Consider the following 17947-nt stretch of genomic DNA (forward strand, 5'->3'; position numbering starts at 1 on the left):
CTAGAGCGCTCCGTGACCGCTGCTGCTTAACTTTCGTGATCGGCCGGGAACGAGTGTTTCCAGCGCGGCTAACGGCGTTGACTGCTTGTACTTAACCTGAGATTTTCTTGAATACGATGCAGTATTCTATCTCCCAGATCCGGATCGTCGTGTTGAATTCGACCGCCAGATTTTGCAGGTTTCAATGTACTTGTACGCCGCAATCGTTGGGTTATTTTTCAAAATATCTTTACACGGTATAGTCCTATCTTCCCCGTATAATCCCCGTTGCGCTTTTGAACTATTGCCGTCTGCTGCACCGTGACAAAAGTGCATATCCAAAAGTTTTCCAAATGTGTATGACATTTTGTAATAAAAATGGCGCTATAAATAATAAACGACGAATAGTACTGCTACACTGCACACAATACTTACTATAGTAACATACTCCTTTCTGGATTTTTTCTAGTTGCTTTCTTCTTAGTTTGTTTGATTGTTTTTATGTTTTTGATTTACTCAATGTATCCTGATTCATGTTTGTACTGTTGATGTCGATGCCAGAGAAGCTATTGGAACCTTCAGCCTTATTAAATTTTGTTCGTTTGATGGATTTTGATTTATTTCAACTAATATCAGTTTCGAGGACTTCATTAATTGTGTTTTCTGTATTTTGGTTTGATTGGTAATTTAATTTGGTTTGATTGTGGCTTTGGCTAAATACCACATCTGTTTGCATAAAAAATATAAGTGCTTTGGAGATTGGATAAATGCAGTAGGTGATATTTTCGTATTCTATTTTGATTACTTCTAGTTATATGTAAAATCTAATTACTGCTTATGTGTGGAAAATCTTCCTCAATCACACCTGCTCTTAAGAATGTCACTGATGTTTTCTAGCAATGCATGTGAAATCGTTGAATAGACATTGAACAATATGATCCTCTTGTATCTGTGTACCGAAATCAAGCTTGAAGATTGGAACCATTTATTTATATCGCATTGTAGTTGTTGGAAATTTATTTGGCTAGGTCTCCAGTAGCAAGAAAAACGCAAATTCCACCGCTAGAAATTCTTCAAATAAAACGTATATTTCTTGGATTTGTAATTTTGTCAATTACAAATGCATAGTCTTTGATTTGAATTCCATGTTTGGCCTCGATAACAATAGCTTGATCTTTTCTTGGAAAGCAGTCACTTAGAACATGACTTTTGCAACTTGAGAGATTGACTGTTGGACATTGAATGGGAACAGTGACTATAGGTAAATGATTTCTCTAGTCAGAAACCATTTCATAATTTTCCAATACTGAGGTGCAATTTACCTTGTACAATGTATTACTTTTAACCATTCGCTGATTATTAATCACATTTCATAATCACTAACATTTTAGTTTTAGAACCATCTATTATTATAAAATCACTTCGACAATTGACTGAATGTATAGAACTCGCGGAACGGTTTGTTAATACATTTCGATTCAACACGCTCTCCTCGAGACTTCTTTTTGCTTATTTATTATGGACCTTATTGTTTTTCTAACGTACAAGTAGGAAAATTGAGAATATTTTCTGTCTTTATCCGGTTATCTGATGTAGACATCAGATCATACCATAAATAATATATATCGTCTGTTATTTCGACCAATCGCGGGGAGACGTAATCGCGAGGAGAGACGTCAACGGGAGTCGTAAATTCCCGTTACGATTATAACAATCGACACCACGAATTGATCGATCCCCTGATTTCCGTTGGGATAATAGGGGTGATTGAGTTTGTATAATACTGTGATTCACAGAATTATAAATTATATATTTCCAACACTTAGATTACACTGATGAGCATAGATAAATAGATAATCACTTATCGCACGAAGATAAGATAGATATGTACGCTAGAGCAGGGCTCTTATAATTGGATTTAGTGTATTAGTGGACGTAGCACTATAACATATTTAATAGAGGAGATGTATGCGCGACAATACCGAGAACCGACTCTCGCGTTATGCTTAGGCTGCCACGATAGGCGTTAGCATTAGACTTAGTAATTGACTTTTCCAACGATGTAGAAGAAGCGAAGTTGAGTGACGATGCTGTGTCGGCGGAAAGCTAGTGATGGGTGTGTCTAGCGCACGGGACCATCGGATTTGTTCATGCCATTTTAGGGCAGGAAGTGAGGGCAGTATACATTGCCTCGGATTGGACAAACGAAGGTTGGTGGACTAGGAAGGGTCTTAACCGCCCTCGATAGAAAGTTGCTAGTAGGAAGCATCGTACGTGAGAAAAACTAACTTTCCCGTGTCAAGCCGTAGTGAACAATAGTCTTTAGAAACTGATTTAGAAAAAGACATTTGTTGGGTCTGAAGGACCTTAGCAGGCAAGTTACTCGGGTTTATGACGGGTGCTTAAGGCTATTGAGGGTACGCCGTACGGAAGAGCGGACATCTGGTGTCCGTCTGGCCCGCGGTGTGTGACCTGGGCCAGGCAGAGAATCGCCCGGCGTAACATCGTCTCTTACTTTTTATTTTAAATTTATAAGTTGAAATCAAATGGCCGAGATCTACGTATGAGTATACAAAAGGAGTATTACACATAGCATCAATACAAAAATCATTGACACTAACCAACATAGTTCTGGAAAAAAAGATAATATATACAAAAGATATGAACAAATATGATAAAATTTTTTCATTTTGAAATTACATACATATGTATATAAACATTACGTATAAGAATGTTTCTTATGGAATACTAATACTTATGCTTTATTAATCTTTACGATTCGACATTTCTGTAATCTCAACTATCAGTTGTAAAATACTCTATACACTTTAAAATCAGTAAAAATGTAAAAATGTAAATACTTTATTTAATATAAATTTATATAAAATAAAGTTATGCCACGTTCAAAGTATATAAATTATAATTAATATATTATTATGATTATCATATTGTATATATTACTTTTATTGCTATTACATTCCAGCGATATCTAAGCTCGCTCTTAACACCGGTATACAATAAACTTGGATTTGAGGATAAGGAAAATGATGACCACATCACCTTGTTGTTCAGATCACACATTCGCAAGTGGGCATGCCAAGTAAACATAGCAAACTGCAAATCTCGAGCTTTATCTTATTTTAACTCTTGGACCAACAATGAAATAACAATGGCAAGGTCAATATTATTTCTAATTAAATAACGTAATTTTCAAAGAAAGTTTTCAAGTTTGCAATAGGATTCCTTAATATTTAGAAATCCTACATATCTATACAATATATATTATTATATATTACCATATATTAATGAAAATGTTACATTAACGAACAAAAGTTTACTTCATTTTATACTTATTAAGTTTTATATCATATAAGTCATTAATAGAATCATATATTTAATGCAAGATTATTTTTATTTTTATATAGTTCAATTTTATTGTATATAGTTTTCATAAAATGCTCGCACAATAGGATTTTTTATGGCACTTATTTAAGTATAGATTAACAAAATATTAATATTTCAATATTCAACCTAAATGTGCCACAATTGCTTTATAGAATTTTGCAAATTAAAGCTACCATTTTTATTTGAGATTTAAACTAAATCAATTAAAATTCTGTGTTACGTGTATCATTTGATAATTAAAAAGGAATAGAGCGGACAGTATCACAAAAATTGTAAAGTATAATGAAATCATCTTAAATATATAAAATATATCTTAAATTAAATTATCTAGAAGTTATGAAACGTTGATAAACAAGGTTATATGTATTAAGGATGTTACATTCTTTGGATTTCTGAATTACATAAATTTTTTTATCATAAATAACTATGCAGAGTTATATTGTTTCACGCCTTAACCAATTGAAGCTCTTTTTCAAATATCTCAAATACTTTGACATAAGGAGTCTCATTTTGATTATTTGCATTTATTATTTCAATTTGTGTAAAAGTTATATCTGCAACATTCTCGCTACTATTAAGCAAAGTGTTAATTTATCGCAGAGCCAAATATAATTCCTTAGATGTGTTCGGTACAGTACAACACATAGTTCTATAATAAAATCAATACAGTACTATAATAAATTTTCCTATCTCTTATCTTATTAAGTTTCTTTTTTACAAATACATATAAGGAGGTTTGCGGAAGGTACTACTGTATTTACAAACTATGCTAAAATAGATGTTTCATGGATATTATTTTTCAGCTTTCCACCCAATATTCGTAGTGTATCATATTGCACGGTTGCTGAACAGAACGATCCTGAATCCTGGAATCGTTTGTGGGCACTTTATTCAGATACGACATTTTCTGCACAAAAGTTAATAATTCTCCAATCTTTAGCCTGCGCTACTAAAGACGAATTTCTTGACCAGTAAGTTTTTATTTATTAATTTCTATATATAAAGCATTGAGAACAAATATGGATTGAGCCCAGTTTTTTCGAATTTGAGTTTATAGTATCAATTGACTTTACTGAGCTATATTAATCATGCAAAAATGGAGTAATTTATGTTTCACAAATCAAATAATAGTATATTAAATAATAAGCATATTAAATAATAGTAATAATATAACGATAATATAACGGAATCATTCAATTTAATATTACTCAATATTTTGATCTCGCGTTTATTTTAATCAATCGATTACTCAGTTTCATTTTTGTCCTCATGTAATATGTAGAGTATTACAAGAAGTAATGTTTAAGACATTATGATCATATTCTCATTTGACTCAATAAAAAAATTAATATATAATACGAATAGTTGGTTTAAAGATATAATTAATACTAAATAATGTAATAGGTAATTGGCTGTTTAAATAATTTTGTGATTTTTGTGAAGTGTATGTTTCCAATGAATATTTTGCAATTCCTGCATACATTTTTAGATTTGTGTCAAACTATACAAATGTGACCACGATAATTGTACCATGTTATACAAAATCTTTTATACAATACACAATATATGTATAAGAAGAGTTTCCATAAGTTAACATACGTGTGGTTCTTCGGCATTCGAGTGTATTTTCAATAGTACATTGCGTTATGTTCTAACGCGACATATCAAGAAGATTCCGGTACACTTGTTCAGGCCAGACCTGAATTTCCTGAAAAAGTTTCAAGAATTTTCAATGCTCACGAAACATCGGAACAAAGGCCAGCATACTATCAAAAACACGTTCGAAATCTAGAGAACCACAAATATGTCATCTAATAAACAAAGTTCTCATACGTATACAAATATTTTCGTAAGTCATTATTAGTAAGACTTATAATCAATAATGAGTTCGTAAGTTCTATAATCAATGAAAAACACAAAAATTTATTTTCACGGTTGTAAAAGATATTCTCGATATCTGTTGAGATATCATTGAGATTATATGTTGATATAATATCCCATTTCAATCCCATTTCAATATAACAGTGTTATAAATTTGTACTCTACTCTATGTACTTTTTCAACAGAAAACATATTTTTCATGTTTTACATTACACGACATATATGAGAATATTGTATTAGTATGTTTTTTGTTTCATTATCGTATGTTCACAGTTATTATCTATTGCTAAACCATGAATATTCATGCAAATGCATAATTTCGGAGAATGTAGAGTATCTAGAGGAGTAGAGTAATGAAACCTCGATAAAAATTTATATCAGATGATTATAAAGCCGTGTTCTTTATTTTGCATCTTTTGTATTTCAATAATTGTTTAAGTATATGAATTTTTTAAGAAATGAGTTTTGTAGTATATTTTCATTTACAATACATTTTGTATTGTATTAATATTTTGTATTAATATTTTTGTATTAATATTTTGTATTAACACAATACAAAATATATTGTAAATGATTTGATTTTCAATACATAGTAATGTGCCTACGCGATTTTATTATACATTGAACGATGTTTCTTTCGCTTTCTGTTTTCTTCTTTCTAGTATAACATCGAAAGGATTGAAATTTAGGATACGTTCATTGGATATTTTTTATTTCTTTAGAAATAAAAAATTTTTTTCTTCTTTCTTTTCGTTTTTCTTCTTTCAGTTTGCAATACTTACGTCATTATTTTGTAAAAACATGTATAATATATTTGATATGTAAAACCAAAAACGGGGCAATATTTCTATATATTTTAAAAAATGAGCAAATGCTAAACATTTCAGTTAAAAATACAAATAGATCGTAGTCAATCGAAGATAAATACGTAGTACATATAACATTTTAGATATTTTGTTGTAAAAGCTTGTACAGGAAATTATTTGCCATGGCTGTCAGACTTTTATTCCTCGTAACGACTTCTACTCAATGCAATAAAATGATTTGTCCTTACACTTCAAGAAGCAGGTCAATTTTGTAGTAACTCTTTTCAAGTGTGAAATAATTTTTGAACACCATATACATATCTTTTCTTTCTTTTCTTTCTAAGGTTACTTCACACAGTACTCTCAGATAAGCAGGTACGATTTGAAGATAGTTCGAGCGTTTTCACTTCCGTTATCAATTCGAGCCCGAAGGGAGTTGAATTCGTAATAAATTTCATTGTAAAAAATTACGAAAAAATGATCAGCTAGTAAGTAAAGTATTGTAAACTATACAAAAATTATTGGGCTTTCGCAGTAACAATTAAAATCATTTTGCAATATTTTCCCTGCAGCTTCCAGCAAATTTCCAGCGTCAACAGTATCGTAAACGCGATTGGAAAAAGAGTATTCACGAACAAAATTTATGCAAAGGTAATTTATTGTTTTTGTATAATCATTATATTCGTTCCAAACGAAGCATTTTTTTCAAAAGATTATTATACATAAATACAAGATTTTTATTATAATATTGGATATGCGAATCTTTTATTTATCTTAAGATTCTGCAATCTGTAGCATAAAGTTTAAACTAGAGCTGTCTTGCATAATTGAGGTAATATTATTAGTGCCATTCTACAAATTACAAATTACCTGATTATTTTATTTAAGAAAAAATTATAAACTTGTAAAGATTTGTAACTTGTCAAGAATTGTAATTTGTTAATTTATTAATATTATTAATTACGTATTATTAATTACATAATATTAATAATTAGTTAAATTGGTTATGCAAGAATGCTCAGATAGTAATTTTTTATAATTATTTCTGAGATTAATGTCGCTTTCTATAAGTGTGCCTAATTCTAATGAACCAGAGTATATATTGTAATTTCTCAACAAATTTAACATCGTTATTTCACATTCTCCGAATGTTATCGATTAAATTTTAACTATTTTTATTTATTATTACCTAGTCCGTGCCTTTCGACTTTGGATGAACTTTCGGTTTTACATCTCTTATACCTATTTCGTTTCTTATATATCTACCTCCCCTCTTATCCACTCTATTATATTGCACTCCCTTAATTATTCTATCTCAAAAAACTAAAAACTAAAAAATCTATAAACTAATGACTAAAAAACTATTGCAACTTTGGGCTTTTGCCTTCTTGTTGTGCTTCCTTCTTGTCGTTCTTCCCCGTCTTGTATTGTCCTTCTCTTCTCTATTATTGCTTTTAATTCTGTTAGTCCTTCTCCAGTCTCCTTTAGTGTTTCTTCTATGTCCTTTGGTTCTCCCGTTATTTCACATTCTTCTATTACATGTCTCTGGTCTTCTTCTTTCCTTTTACATAGTCTGCATCTTTTTTCTCCCTCTTCTTTCCAGTATTCCCTTGTTTTGGTCTCATTTCCACATCTGAATTATGCTAATATTTTTCTGTCCTTCCACTTCATCTAAGTACTTTGGTGACTCTTCTTTGACGATTTTTCTGTAATGTATGTTATATTTGGATTCCCTTATCCTTATCCTCTCTTCTGCTTCTCTCTTTCTTCTTTCTTCTACAATTTGGTCTGCTGTCATCCTTTTTTGCTCTTTTCTTGCTTCCATCTGTGTCCCTCCATTTCTCACCTCCTCTAGTCCCTTCTTTCTCCTTCTTGCTCTTTTCCCTTCTTGGCCATTTCCCCAGTTTCTCGCTCTTTCCTTCATACCTTGCTGCTCTTTTTAATACTTTTTCTTTGATTCCTTTTAGCTTGCATTCTTCTATCAATATATAATTTGGTTTTGTCATATCTAAATCTAAGATCCATTTCACATATCTTCTTTCTATTCTATCCAGTCTTTCTTCCATGTTCCAGGCCCATACCTCTGATCCAAACAGCGCCACGCTCCCTACCAGTGCTCCAAACATCTTCACTCTCGTCTTGTAGTCCTGTTTGAATATTCTTTCTCCCACGCTCCATGTTTTCTTCATTGCTATTGTTGCTCTCTTTTTCCTGTCTTGTATGTGTTTCTCATCACTGCCGTTTTTCTGTAGTATGTGCCCTAGGTATCTTATCTCGTCCACTTCTTCTAATTCTTGCTCTCTCCATTTCCACTTTCTTTGTCTTCTTTTGTTCCTTCTTTTTTTGAAGACTACTATCTTGGTCTTTTCCGTGCTCAGTTCCAATTCGGCTTCCATAAAAATTTTTTGAATCTCTTTAGCATTTCCTTTAGCTCCTCTTCTCTATCCGTCATCAGCACAATATCGTCTGCATATGTCACTGACCATACTTTTCTTTCTCCTACCACTATGCCCCCGGCTTGTCCTTTCCTTAGTTCTTCTTGCAGTCCTGCCACGTAGATGTTGAATAACGTCGGGCTCAACGGGCACCCTTGTCTGACTCCATTCACTGTCCAAAACTCTTTTGTGTTATGGTTCTTGATTCTCACCACATTCTTTGTTTCTGTGTATATCTCTTTAATCCTTCGGGTTAGTTTTTTGCTAATCCCCATTTTTCACATTTTCTCCTCCAATTTCTTTCTGTCTAGTCTGTCGAACGCCGCTCTTAAGTCCGCAAAGCAGGCATATAGTTTCCTTTTTCTCTACTCAACTGTTTATCTATGATATGGTATATCACAAATACCGCGTTGGTCACTCCTCTTCCTTCTTGTAAATCCGAATTGGCTCTCTTCCAGTTTGGTTTCAATCTCTGCCTGCAGCCGTTCGTCCAGAAGCCCCGAATAGATCTTGTATGCTGTGTCCATTAATGTTACTCCTTTGTAACTCTTCGCTAGTCTCTTGTCCCCCTTCTTGTATATCGGACATATATCTTTATATACCTTTCCTCCGATTTTCTGGTATCCCCTCCCCATTCCATATTTTCCTTAACAACTCCCATAACGCCTCCCCCACTTCCTTCGGTGCATACTTCCATACCTCATTTTCTAACTCGTCTTTCCCCATTGCTTCCTTTTCCTTCAAGTTTCTTAGCTGGTAGATTACCTCTTCTTTCTTTATATTATCTTCTCTCTCCTCCATTATTTTCACTTCCGTTCTATGCTTCTCCGTTTTTCTGCCCTCTTTGTGTTCTGTTCCTTCTAAAATTTCCATAAAGTGACTTTTCCACTCTTCTTCGCTTATATCTTCATCTATGCCCTCTCTTCTTCTTCTGTATTTATTTATGTATTTCCATGCTTCTTGTTCTGTTTTGATCTTCTTTATTTTATCCATTTCTTCTTCTTTGTGTCTTTCCTTTCTTTGTTTGCACCACTGTTTGAATGCTTTTTTTCCCTCTATGAGTGCTTCCCTGTTGCGTTTTCCTTTCATAAACTTTGTCATCTTCCTTCTCGTCTCTCTTTTTCTTTCTTTCTACTCCTTGTCGTAACACGCTTTCTCTCCCATGCCCTATTTCCTTATCTTCACTTTCTTCTTTGGCATTGCTTCGTTTATCTTCTTTTTTATTTCTGTCCACATTTCTTCTACTGTTCTTCCCTTGCAGGTCCAGTCTTTACATTCCTCCAAGTATTTTTCCACACTTTCGTTTGTCCATTCCCTTTTTTCCTTCTCTTCTTTCTTTTCCTCATTTTTTCTAATTCCGGCCCCTCCATTTCTATTTCTAACGGCATGTGGTCCGACTCTGTTCTTTTTCTATTCCCTTTTTCCTTTCCCATTCTTCTTTCTCTCTGGCTCTCTCTCTTTCCCTTCTTTCCTATTCCTCTTTCATTTCCCTCTTCATCTCCTCCACTTGTTTTTCAAATATACCTTTTATTTCCTTATTGCCTTTATTGCCTTACCCTTTATTGCCTCGTATCCTCTTTCCATTTTCTCCATTTTTTCCATCATTACCTCTATTCCTTTCTGCCTGGTTGGCGTCTCTTTTTTTGACAAGCTGTATTTATCCAGTGTATTTTTGAAATGTGTCTTATCTCCAGCTTTATTCGTGTTCCTTAGTCTTCCTCTATTTGTCGCCATCTGTCGTTTCCCTACCTTACTTTTTTGCCGCGCTTCTGGCTTTCTAACTTCTTATTTTTTAGTTTTTCTTATTTGTATCTCTCTCTCTCTCTCTCGTTCCTGTCTTCTTTTTCGCTTCTCTTTTACTTTCCCATCCTATGCTCACCCTTTACTTTCCCTTCTTCGTGTCACTTTGTGTTTCCTTCTACTTTTTCCCTTCACACTTCACTTTTCCCACAGAGCTCTCCGTTCGCGTGTTACCCTCGCCCCGAACCAAACCGAAAGTCCCTAAATTTTAACTAATCAATCTTTTCGCAGTATGTCGAGTTACTCAATTTCCTAGACAAGAAACAACCAATGGAAAACTTCAAGGCTTTCTCGGATTACGCAAAACACGAATTAAAATGGGGCCAAGAAAATATCCCAGGGATATTCCAGTGGATCGAGGAACAATATCCATCGATGAATTATCGTTTGCCAATATCATTTTCTCCATTAAGATACAATATTACATTGTCTCCATATTTTGCCGAAAACAATTTTATATTTACTGGCAGAGTACAAATAGAAATGGAACGTAACGTAGATTATATATCCCATATAGTCCTTCATTGCAGCAAACTTGAAATCACAGGGCTCTCATTGCAACCGAAAAACTCGACTTCAAATAATGAAAACAGCGTAAGCGGTCTACGACAAAATTATGATACTGAGACGCTCACAATATTCATGGAGAGATTCATTCAACCTAACGAACTTGTTCTTGATATCACATTTACTGGTAAATTGAACGATAATATGGAAGGATTTTATCGAAGTTACTATATCACCGATGAAGGAAACACTCGGTGAGTAAGGACTTTAAAGTAAGATTTTAAGACAAACAATTAGATTCTGGATATTTATGCAAATTCATATTTTTACAAATACAAATAAAGAAATAAAATCTAAATATTCTAAATCGAATAATTTTTAATATTATCTCTGCTGGATATATTTGTAACTATTGAAATTTTATACAATAATTTTATACTGTAAACAATACTTCAATTATTTCATGTTAAATTATTTCTTTTTAGTCACTCAGACGCCATAAAATGAACAAAAATGGAATAAGAGTTTCTGTTTCACAAATAAGTCCACAGTTCATTACAATATAATATATGTATATACAGGGTGGTTGGTAACTGGCGGTACAAGCGGAAAGGGGGTGATTCTACGCGAAAAAAGAAGTCGAAAATATAGAATAAAGATTTTTTTTTAATTTTTTTTTTAATTTTTCCATCGAGACAATGATCTACAGTGAGATCCGTTATAACGAGACGTGATAAAGTGCACGCGTATCGAGCGAAAATTCAAAGTCCATTTTCTCGAAAACAAAGCCTCAAACGAAAAATTTCTATTCTATATTTTCGACTTCTTTTTTCGCGTAGAATCACCCCCTTTCCGCTTGTACCGCCAGTTACCAACCACCCTGTATATACATATATTATATTGTAATGAACTGTGGACTTATTTGTGAAACAGAAACTCTTATTCCATTTTTGTTCATTTTATGGCGTCTGAGTGACTAAAAAGAAATAATTTAACATGAAATAATTGAAGTATTGTTTACAGTATAAAATTATTGTATAAAATTTTCCAACAACCCTGTATATTAAAATATGTATATACACATTAATTAATTAAATCCAAGTATATTAAATTATGTATTATTTAGTAGTACTTTCAGATTACAAAAATCACAAAAATTTTATATATTATGATAAAAATGAAATGTGTAGAGTCATGTAAAGAAACACTTCACTGGAAAATAAGGGTATGTGCCAATACATCTTATAGCCACTTTACACATGAAATTAACTTTTTATTTATTTCATATAATTATTTACTTCTTGGTTTTATATTGTAGTTTCCTATTTTTATTCTAATCTCTAATTTAAAAGATTCTGATGTATAAACAAACAACTCATATAACGGAATTTAAACTGTTGTGGAGTTACTAAAAGAAATAAAACGTTATAGTCAACGCAACGTTTATTTTTAGTAATTATTTGTTAAAAAAAACAAAATGATCAATTATTTCAATAAGATTAACAATTGATAATTTACGTATTTTATACCCAATGAATTATATTTATTTATTTTCCCTAAAATCGAAACGATGTAATGCACATGAAGAATTTATTCAATTACTTCTATTTATATTTTCATGAAGAATCAGTTGTTACTTGTAATTAATTTCTCTAGTTTCCTAATATCCTTTCTTGATTTTAGTTGGTTGGCTGCGACTCAGTTTGAAGCAACTTATGCGAGACAGGCTTTCCCTTGCTTCGATGAACCAGCTTTCAAAGCAAAGTTTGTAATAAACATGGAAAGACCTAAGGATTATAAGGTGCTGAGTAATATGCCTAGAAATTCGCTAATTCCACTGACGTAAGTATGCACAGAAAAATATAAACATCATGATTGTTAAAAAAAATAGAAGCAATAATGTACTTTAAGAAAAGCAAATATTAAGTCAAAGTCATTTATATAGAATAATACCATTATGATTTATTAATACAAAAAGTTATAAAATTCTAATATTTTCGACAATGAAAAGTTATAAATTAGTTTCATTTTCATGCATCTACATTGTTGTACATTTCTGTAAATCTATACTCTCCTATATTTTTATGTAAATATGCATATGCTACGTCGCTAACTATGAATTACATAGCACCAAACAGTGCAATCTCTTAATACGCATTATGTTTTTTTTTTGTAATACTAACATAAAAACAGTTTTGGTAGTGTGAGATTGAATGAAAGTGTAGTGAATCTTAAAGCTATTTTCCTGTAAAATAACAGGAGATATGATGTAATAAAATATCACGTTCTCTTTTGTACGTTTTGATTAAACATTATACGTTAATATTATTAAGATCTACATTAAAAACTAACGTTGTCTTAACACAACATTTAATTTCCAATCTTTTTCAGTCAATTTACATTACCGAGTATTTCTTTAACAATGTAATTATAACAAGGAGTTCCAAGGATTTTTCCATATCTTTTTCATCGTTTTCTTCTTTCACTTACCGCTTACAATCATATGAAGTTTTGTAGAAATCGGTGCATTTATAATTGCACGTTATGATTTTTCTAAGTCATACAAATGTTGTTTATATACAACAGCTCATAGAAATACATAAAATTTTATTAGCATTTATACGGCTATTCTAAATATATGGATGAAATTTAAACCAATCTAAAAATGTATATAGACGTTATGAGATATTTGCTGTAAACATATATTTAATAAAAAATTACAATCCATCATGAATAGCCTTAATATATGATAAGTATTATAATAATGAATAAGTGATAGTTTAGATATTTTTGTGGTTTTTGCGAAATACATATATACTTATACCAAATATCTTGTAATTTATAATAACAGATTCGTTTTAAACTTTCCCAATATAATTATGATAGTCGGGTTACATCACAATATTAATAAGAATGACCCATATAAAACGCATAAAAGGTGTTTACACATGTCCTTTACTTGCGTGACCCGCTGTATATCTCTGATTTGTAAATTAGCTCCTGTAAAGTATCTGCTATTCCAATACATTTTTTATATTTAGATGAAACAACCCGTATATTACTTCAGGTTTCTAAATAATATTCGTTTAAGCAACACATTATTCTTGTATTTGGTCTTTGGGTTAATGGGTTAATAGATTTATATTTGTTATAACAGGAACATTTCACGAAAATGTAATATATACATTCTAACTTGTACTTTCAGTACATCAGATCGTGTTGTAGAAACTTTTAAAGAAACAGTCAGTATGTCAACATACCTGGTGGCATTTGTAATCAGCGACTTTGATCCTATGGTAAATGCATACTTAGGCGTAAACATATGGGGTAGACCCAATATTGTTCAGAAAGGCTATTTAGCGCAAATCGCAGCAAGGAGAATCCTTGATTACCTTCAGATGGAAACAAACCATGAATATACATTGCCAAAATTGGATTTAGTCGGAATTCCAGATTTCTCAATGGGTGCTATGGAAAATTGGGGCCTTGCTACGTTCAGGTAAATTGTATTGAGTTATTTTAAGAGAATCTATATCTAAATTAATCATTTATGAAGGGTTCATTTTGTTCAATTTCTAACTGATTCATAAATGAATATAAAGCAATTCATTCAATTCTTTGGTTTAGTGGGTATCAACTTGATCTTATTATCATTAGACTAGATATATTTATAGAAATGTGTAAATTACTTTCACAGAGAGTACGGACTCTTTTATGACAAGAAAGTAACATCAGCTAAACAGAGGGTCTATATAATTACTATAATTGCTCACGAGATCGCGCACATGATGTATGGAAATCTGGTCACCTGCAATTGGTGGGAACACTTATGGTTGAACGAGGGTTTCGCCGAATATATGCAATGGCGTCTTGCCGAAATGGTAAGCCTTTACTGAACATGTTAGATCCCTTTGACGGTAATAAACATTGGACATTCATACACGTTGCTATGAATGTTTCTGGTCTGTTGAATATTATGTGGTTTGGGGGTGTGTTATTTTTTTATACAAAGTGAGTTATAAATGTTTCAGGGGATGAATCTATACATTAAAATAAATAAAAAACGACATATGTAGTTTTCGAGTTATAGATGACAATTCACTCCCTGACGTATGGACATACATTTATACCGCATCCTGTATATAGCTAAACTGCCATTTTTCTTTGATATGCCAATATTCAACATATCAACGTGTTAAACTGTCTTATTTTAGGTTATAAACTAGCATTTGTAGGACCACGACGGTAAAATTTTTTGTTAAAAAGGTAGTCTTTCAGTTTATAATATGAAGTAACTATTTTTTTAACTATTATATTATATTCTCTATTCATTTTATTGTACACGAAAGTATCTGTGCGTTTTTGGAAATCTTTGTCTCTACATCACTCACACTTCATGTCTCAGTTTGAGATTATCAAATCGAAACAAACGACAATATAACTTTAGCTGCTATTAGCGATTTAATTGCACTCTTTTTTCAATAGCCTTTATAATGGAACAAGCAACCAATATTTCTATACTAATTTCGGAGGCGATCTGTTCTACATTTTTTTTGGTACAATAAACCCGTAGATAAAATAAATAATTTAATTAAGATATATTTTTTAAACCAAAGATATGGCATGCTCTACTAAAAAATATAACAGTTACAAAATTCATTACAGTTCGAATCAGACTTTGGTTACAACGACTTATTTGTGGTTGATGAACTACAACCAGCGATGGAAGAAGATGCCTTGCTGTCAACGCATCCCATGAATAATGCAGTTACTACATCTGACGAAATTGAAAAAATTTTTGACGCCATTACTTATGGAAAATGTAAGTAATTGTGAGATTTTTATAGTTTAGAACACGATGAATTGATATTTTTCAAATAACCCCAAGGAATTCTTAATCGATACATATTGACCAGGCTCATCTGTTTTTATTATTTTGTTTTAATTAACTAAGGCCTGAATATGATAAAAATAGGTAAGTTGAATTACTTACTAATGAAGATAAGCATGACATAGAGTTTTACTTTGGTACGCAGTTTTGTATAGATCCCTCTAACAGTACTACGCAAAAGTCATGTAAACTGTACTTTTAAAATAAGCTTTTAAACAAGAAGAATTGAATAGCCTCGAAAAGAGCTCAATTCGATGTCATTAGCTTTTTTGCACGCGAGTTAGGAAAGGACATATAAAGATCAATTATGATTCTTTAAGTAGATTTTTGCAGTTCACTTGTTTAAATCTCAAACATTTGAACAAATAATCCAAATTTGTGTTATGTTAATTATAGTAAAATGTCTGTGAAAATAGTTTTATCTCAGTAGGATTAAAGTATTCTAAATTGCAACACCTAAAATTTAATTACTCATTGTCGTCACTGATACTTTCAAATTATACTGTTTACTTTTTTCATTGTTATATACTTGCAATTATATTAACTTCTGTTAGCTCCACCATCGTATATAAATTGAATTTAATTACTTCTAATAATTAATAATTAAATATGCAAATAATAATACATTATCAACTAAAGATACAACATAAAAATTCTCATACTAAAATAAAATATAATTGTTTCTATATTTATGTACATTAGGATGAAAAATAATTTGTTAAATAGTTATTGAGGTAGGATCTTTATTTATTAGTTTATTTAAAATGGATTAAACAGGTGTTGGTTAAACAAGAAACGATGGTTATTTAATGTAAATTAAATACAATAATGTGCTCTATAATTAAGACAACTAAATAGTTAATTTACAATCCTCGTCACCCTGGTTCCAACGCTCTCTCTCACGCGGACCACACTCTCTCGACAACGCAATTCACACTCTCCGACTTCTCAACTCGCACTGACTGTTAATTTGTCTTTCTCCTTTAGCATCCCTTTGTCTTTTCTCATAGTCCCACCACACACGTATTCCGCAACCGTTCGTGGCCAGGATCATGTCACGTAAACTTGAGGCTTAGATGATAAAAACAAGAAGGTTGAGCCGTAACACAACTATTAACTTTCTTTTTTATCAATGTTTATTATGAATTCAATAATCACAATTGAATATATGACATGTATAAAGCACAGTCCAACAACTTTATATAGAACCTAGTTACACTGACGCGTATGTATAAACTAAGTACGCGACTGGTCTAAGGGTAAAAACTCGGTAAAAGATGTTGACTATTCTAGAGATAGAGAATAAGCAAGGTTGAGTGACGATGTTGTACCGGAGGAAAGTTAGTTATGGGCGTGTTTAAGGACACGAGATGAGCTGATTCGTTAACAACAATTTTGGCTAGGAAAGTGAGGGCGATAGACATTGCTTTCGATTGGATCATAAAAAGATTGGTGGACTAGGAAGGGTCTTAGCCGTCCTCGAGAGAAAGTTGCTAACGGAAGATACCGAACGTGAGAAAAACCATGTTTCCCGTATCCTCCCGTGGTAAACAATAAATGTAAAGGACATTTGAAATAAAAGATGGTTGTTTGATGTAAAGGACCTTAGCTATGAAAATGCCAAGATTTATGGTGGGTCCCTAAGACTATTGAGGGTCTCCAGTAAGGATGTGTAGACATCTGGCTGCTATCTTGCCCTTCGGTGTGTGGCCTGGTCTTTGATGTTTTTTTTTTTTTCTATTTATTTGTTGAAATTACAATCAAATTCTCGCGTTGAGAATTTTCAGTAATTTTTCTGGCGTGGCGTAGTGACATGGCTGTTTATTTGCAATAAGTTAATACTTGTTATAGATAGGTATAATTTGTAGGTATTATAAGTAAGTGCATATGCTTAATTTGGATAACTAAATGAATCTAGCATTTAGGTCTAGCGAGTAGTGTCTCTTCAGCCGGCGAATCTGGTCCGTCGTGTCAAGTAGTTCAGTGATTAGGGGGTTTCGGTGTTTGTTGACTCTTTTGCTATATCTGTCGCTGTATTTTGCTATTTCCTCTTTGACTGTGGGTAACTTGAGGTCGCGATGGATGGTTTCGTTTGTAACATACCAAGGTGCGTCTATTAAGGATCTTAGCGTTTTCGATTGGAATCGTTGTAGTATTTCGATGTTGGAGTTACTTGCTGTTCCCCATAGTTGGATTCCGTAGGTCCAGACAGGTTTTATTACGGTCTTGTAGAGGGCAATTTT

At 32.2% G+C, this 17947-nt stretch overlaps 2 protein-coding genes across 5 annotated transcripts in view; one reads left to right on the forward strand and one right to left on the reverse strand.

Moving 5' to 3' along the window:
• Positions 1 to 15659, forward strand: part of LOC100741250 (putative aminopeptidase-2) — a 51164-nt gene extending 35505 nt beyond the window's left edge. For all 4 annotated transcript variants that reach the window (XM_003487284.4, XM_024365723.2, XM_024365721.2 and 1 more), the window contains 9 exons: positions 2963 to 3156; positions 4188 to 4355; positions 6416 to 6559; positions 6644 to 6722; positions 10538 to 11067; positions 12497 to 12655; positions 14019 to 14312; positions 14511 to 14694; positions 15479 to 15659. In XM_003487284.4, the coding sequence (XP_003487332.1) occupies positions 2963 to 3156; positions 4188 to 4355; positions 6416 to 6559; positions 6644 to 6722; positions 10538 to 11067; positions 12497 to 12655; positions 14019 to 14312; positions 14511 to 14694; positions 15479 to 15643 (1917 nt within the window). In that variant the 3' untranslated portion in view covers positions 15644 to 15659. The remainder of the gene's footprint in view (positions 1 to 2962; positions 3157 to 4187; positions 4356 to 6415; positions 6560 to 6643; positions 6723 to 10537; positions 11068 to 12496; positions 12656 to 14018; positions 14313 to 14510; positions 14695 to 15478) is intronic.
• On the reverse strand, positions 7756 to 8800 carry LOC112212310. The gene has a single exon (XM_033319322.1). The coding sequence runs from the start codon at positions 8465 to 8467 to the stop codon at positions 7790 to 7792; it is 678 nt and encodes a 225-aa protein (XP_033175213.1). The 5' UTR covers positions 8468 to 8800; the 3' UTR covers positions 7756 to 7789.
• Positions 15660 to 17947: the final 2288 nt, after the last annotated feature.

The sequence above is a fragment of the Bombus impatiens genome, unplaced genomic scaffold, assembly GCF_000188095.3.
Source record: "Bombus impatiens unplaced genomic scaffold, BIMP_2.2 scf_0148, whole genome shotgun sequence".
Taxonomy (NCBI): domain Eukaryota; kingdom Metazoa; phylum Arthropoda; class Insecta; order Hymenoptera; family Apidae; genus Bombus; species Bombus impatiens.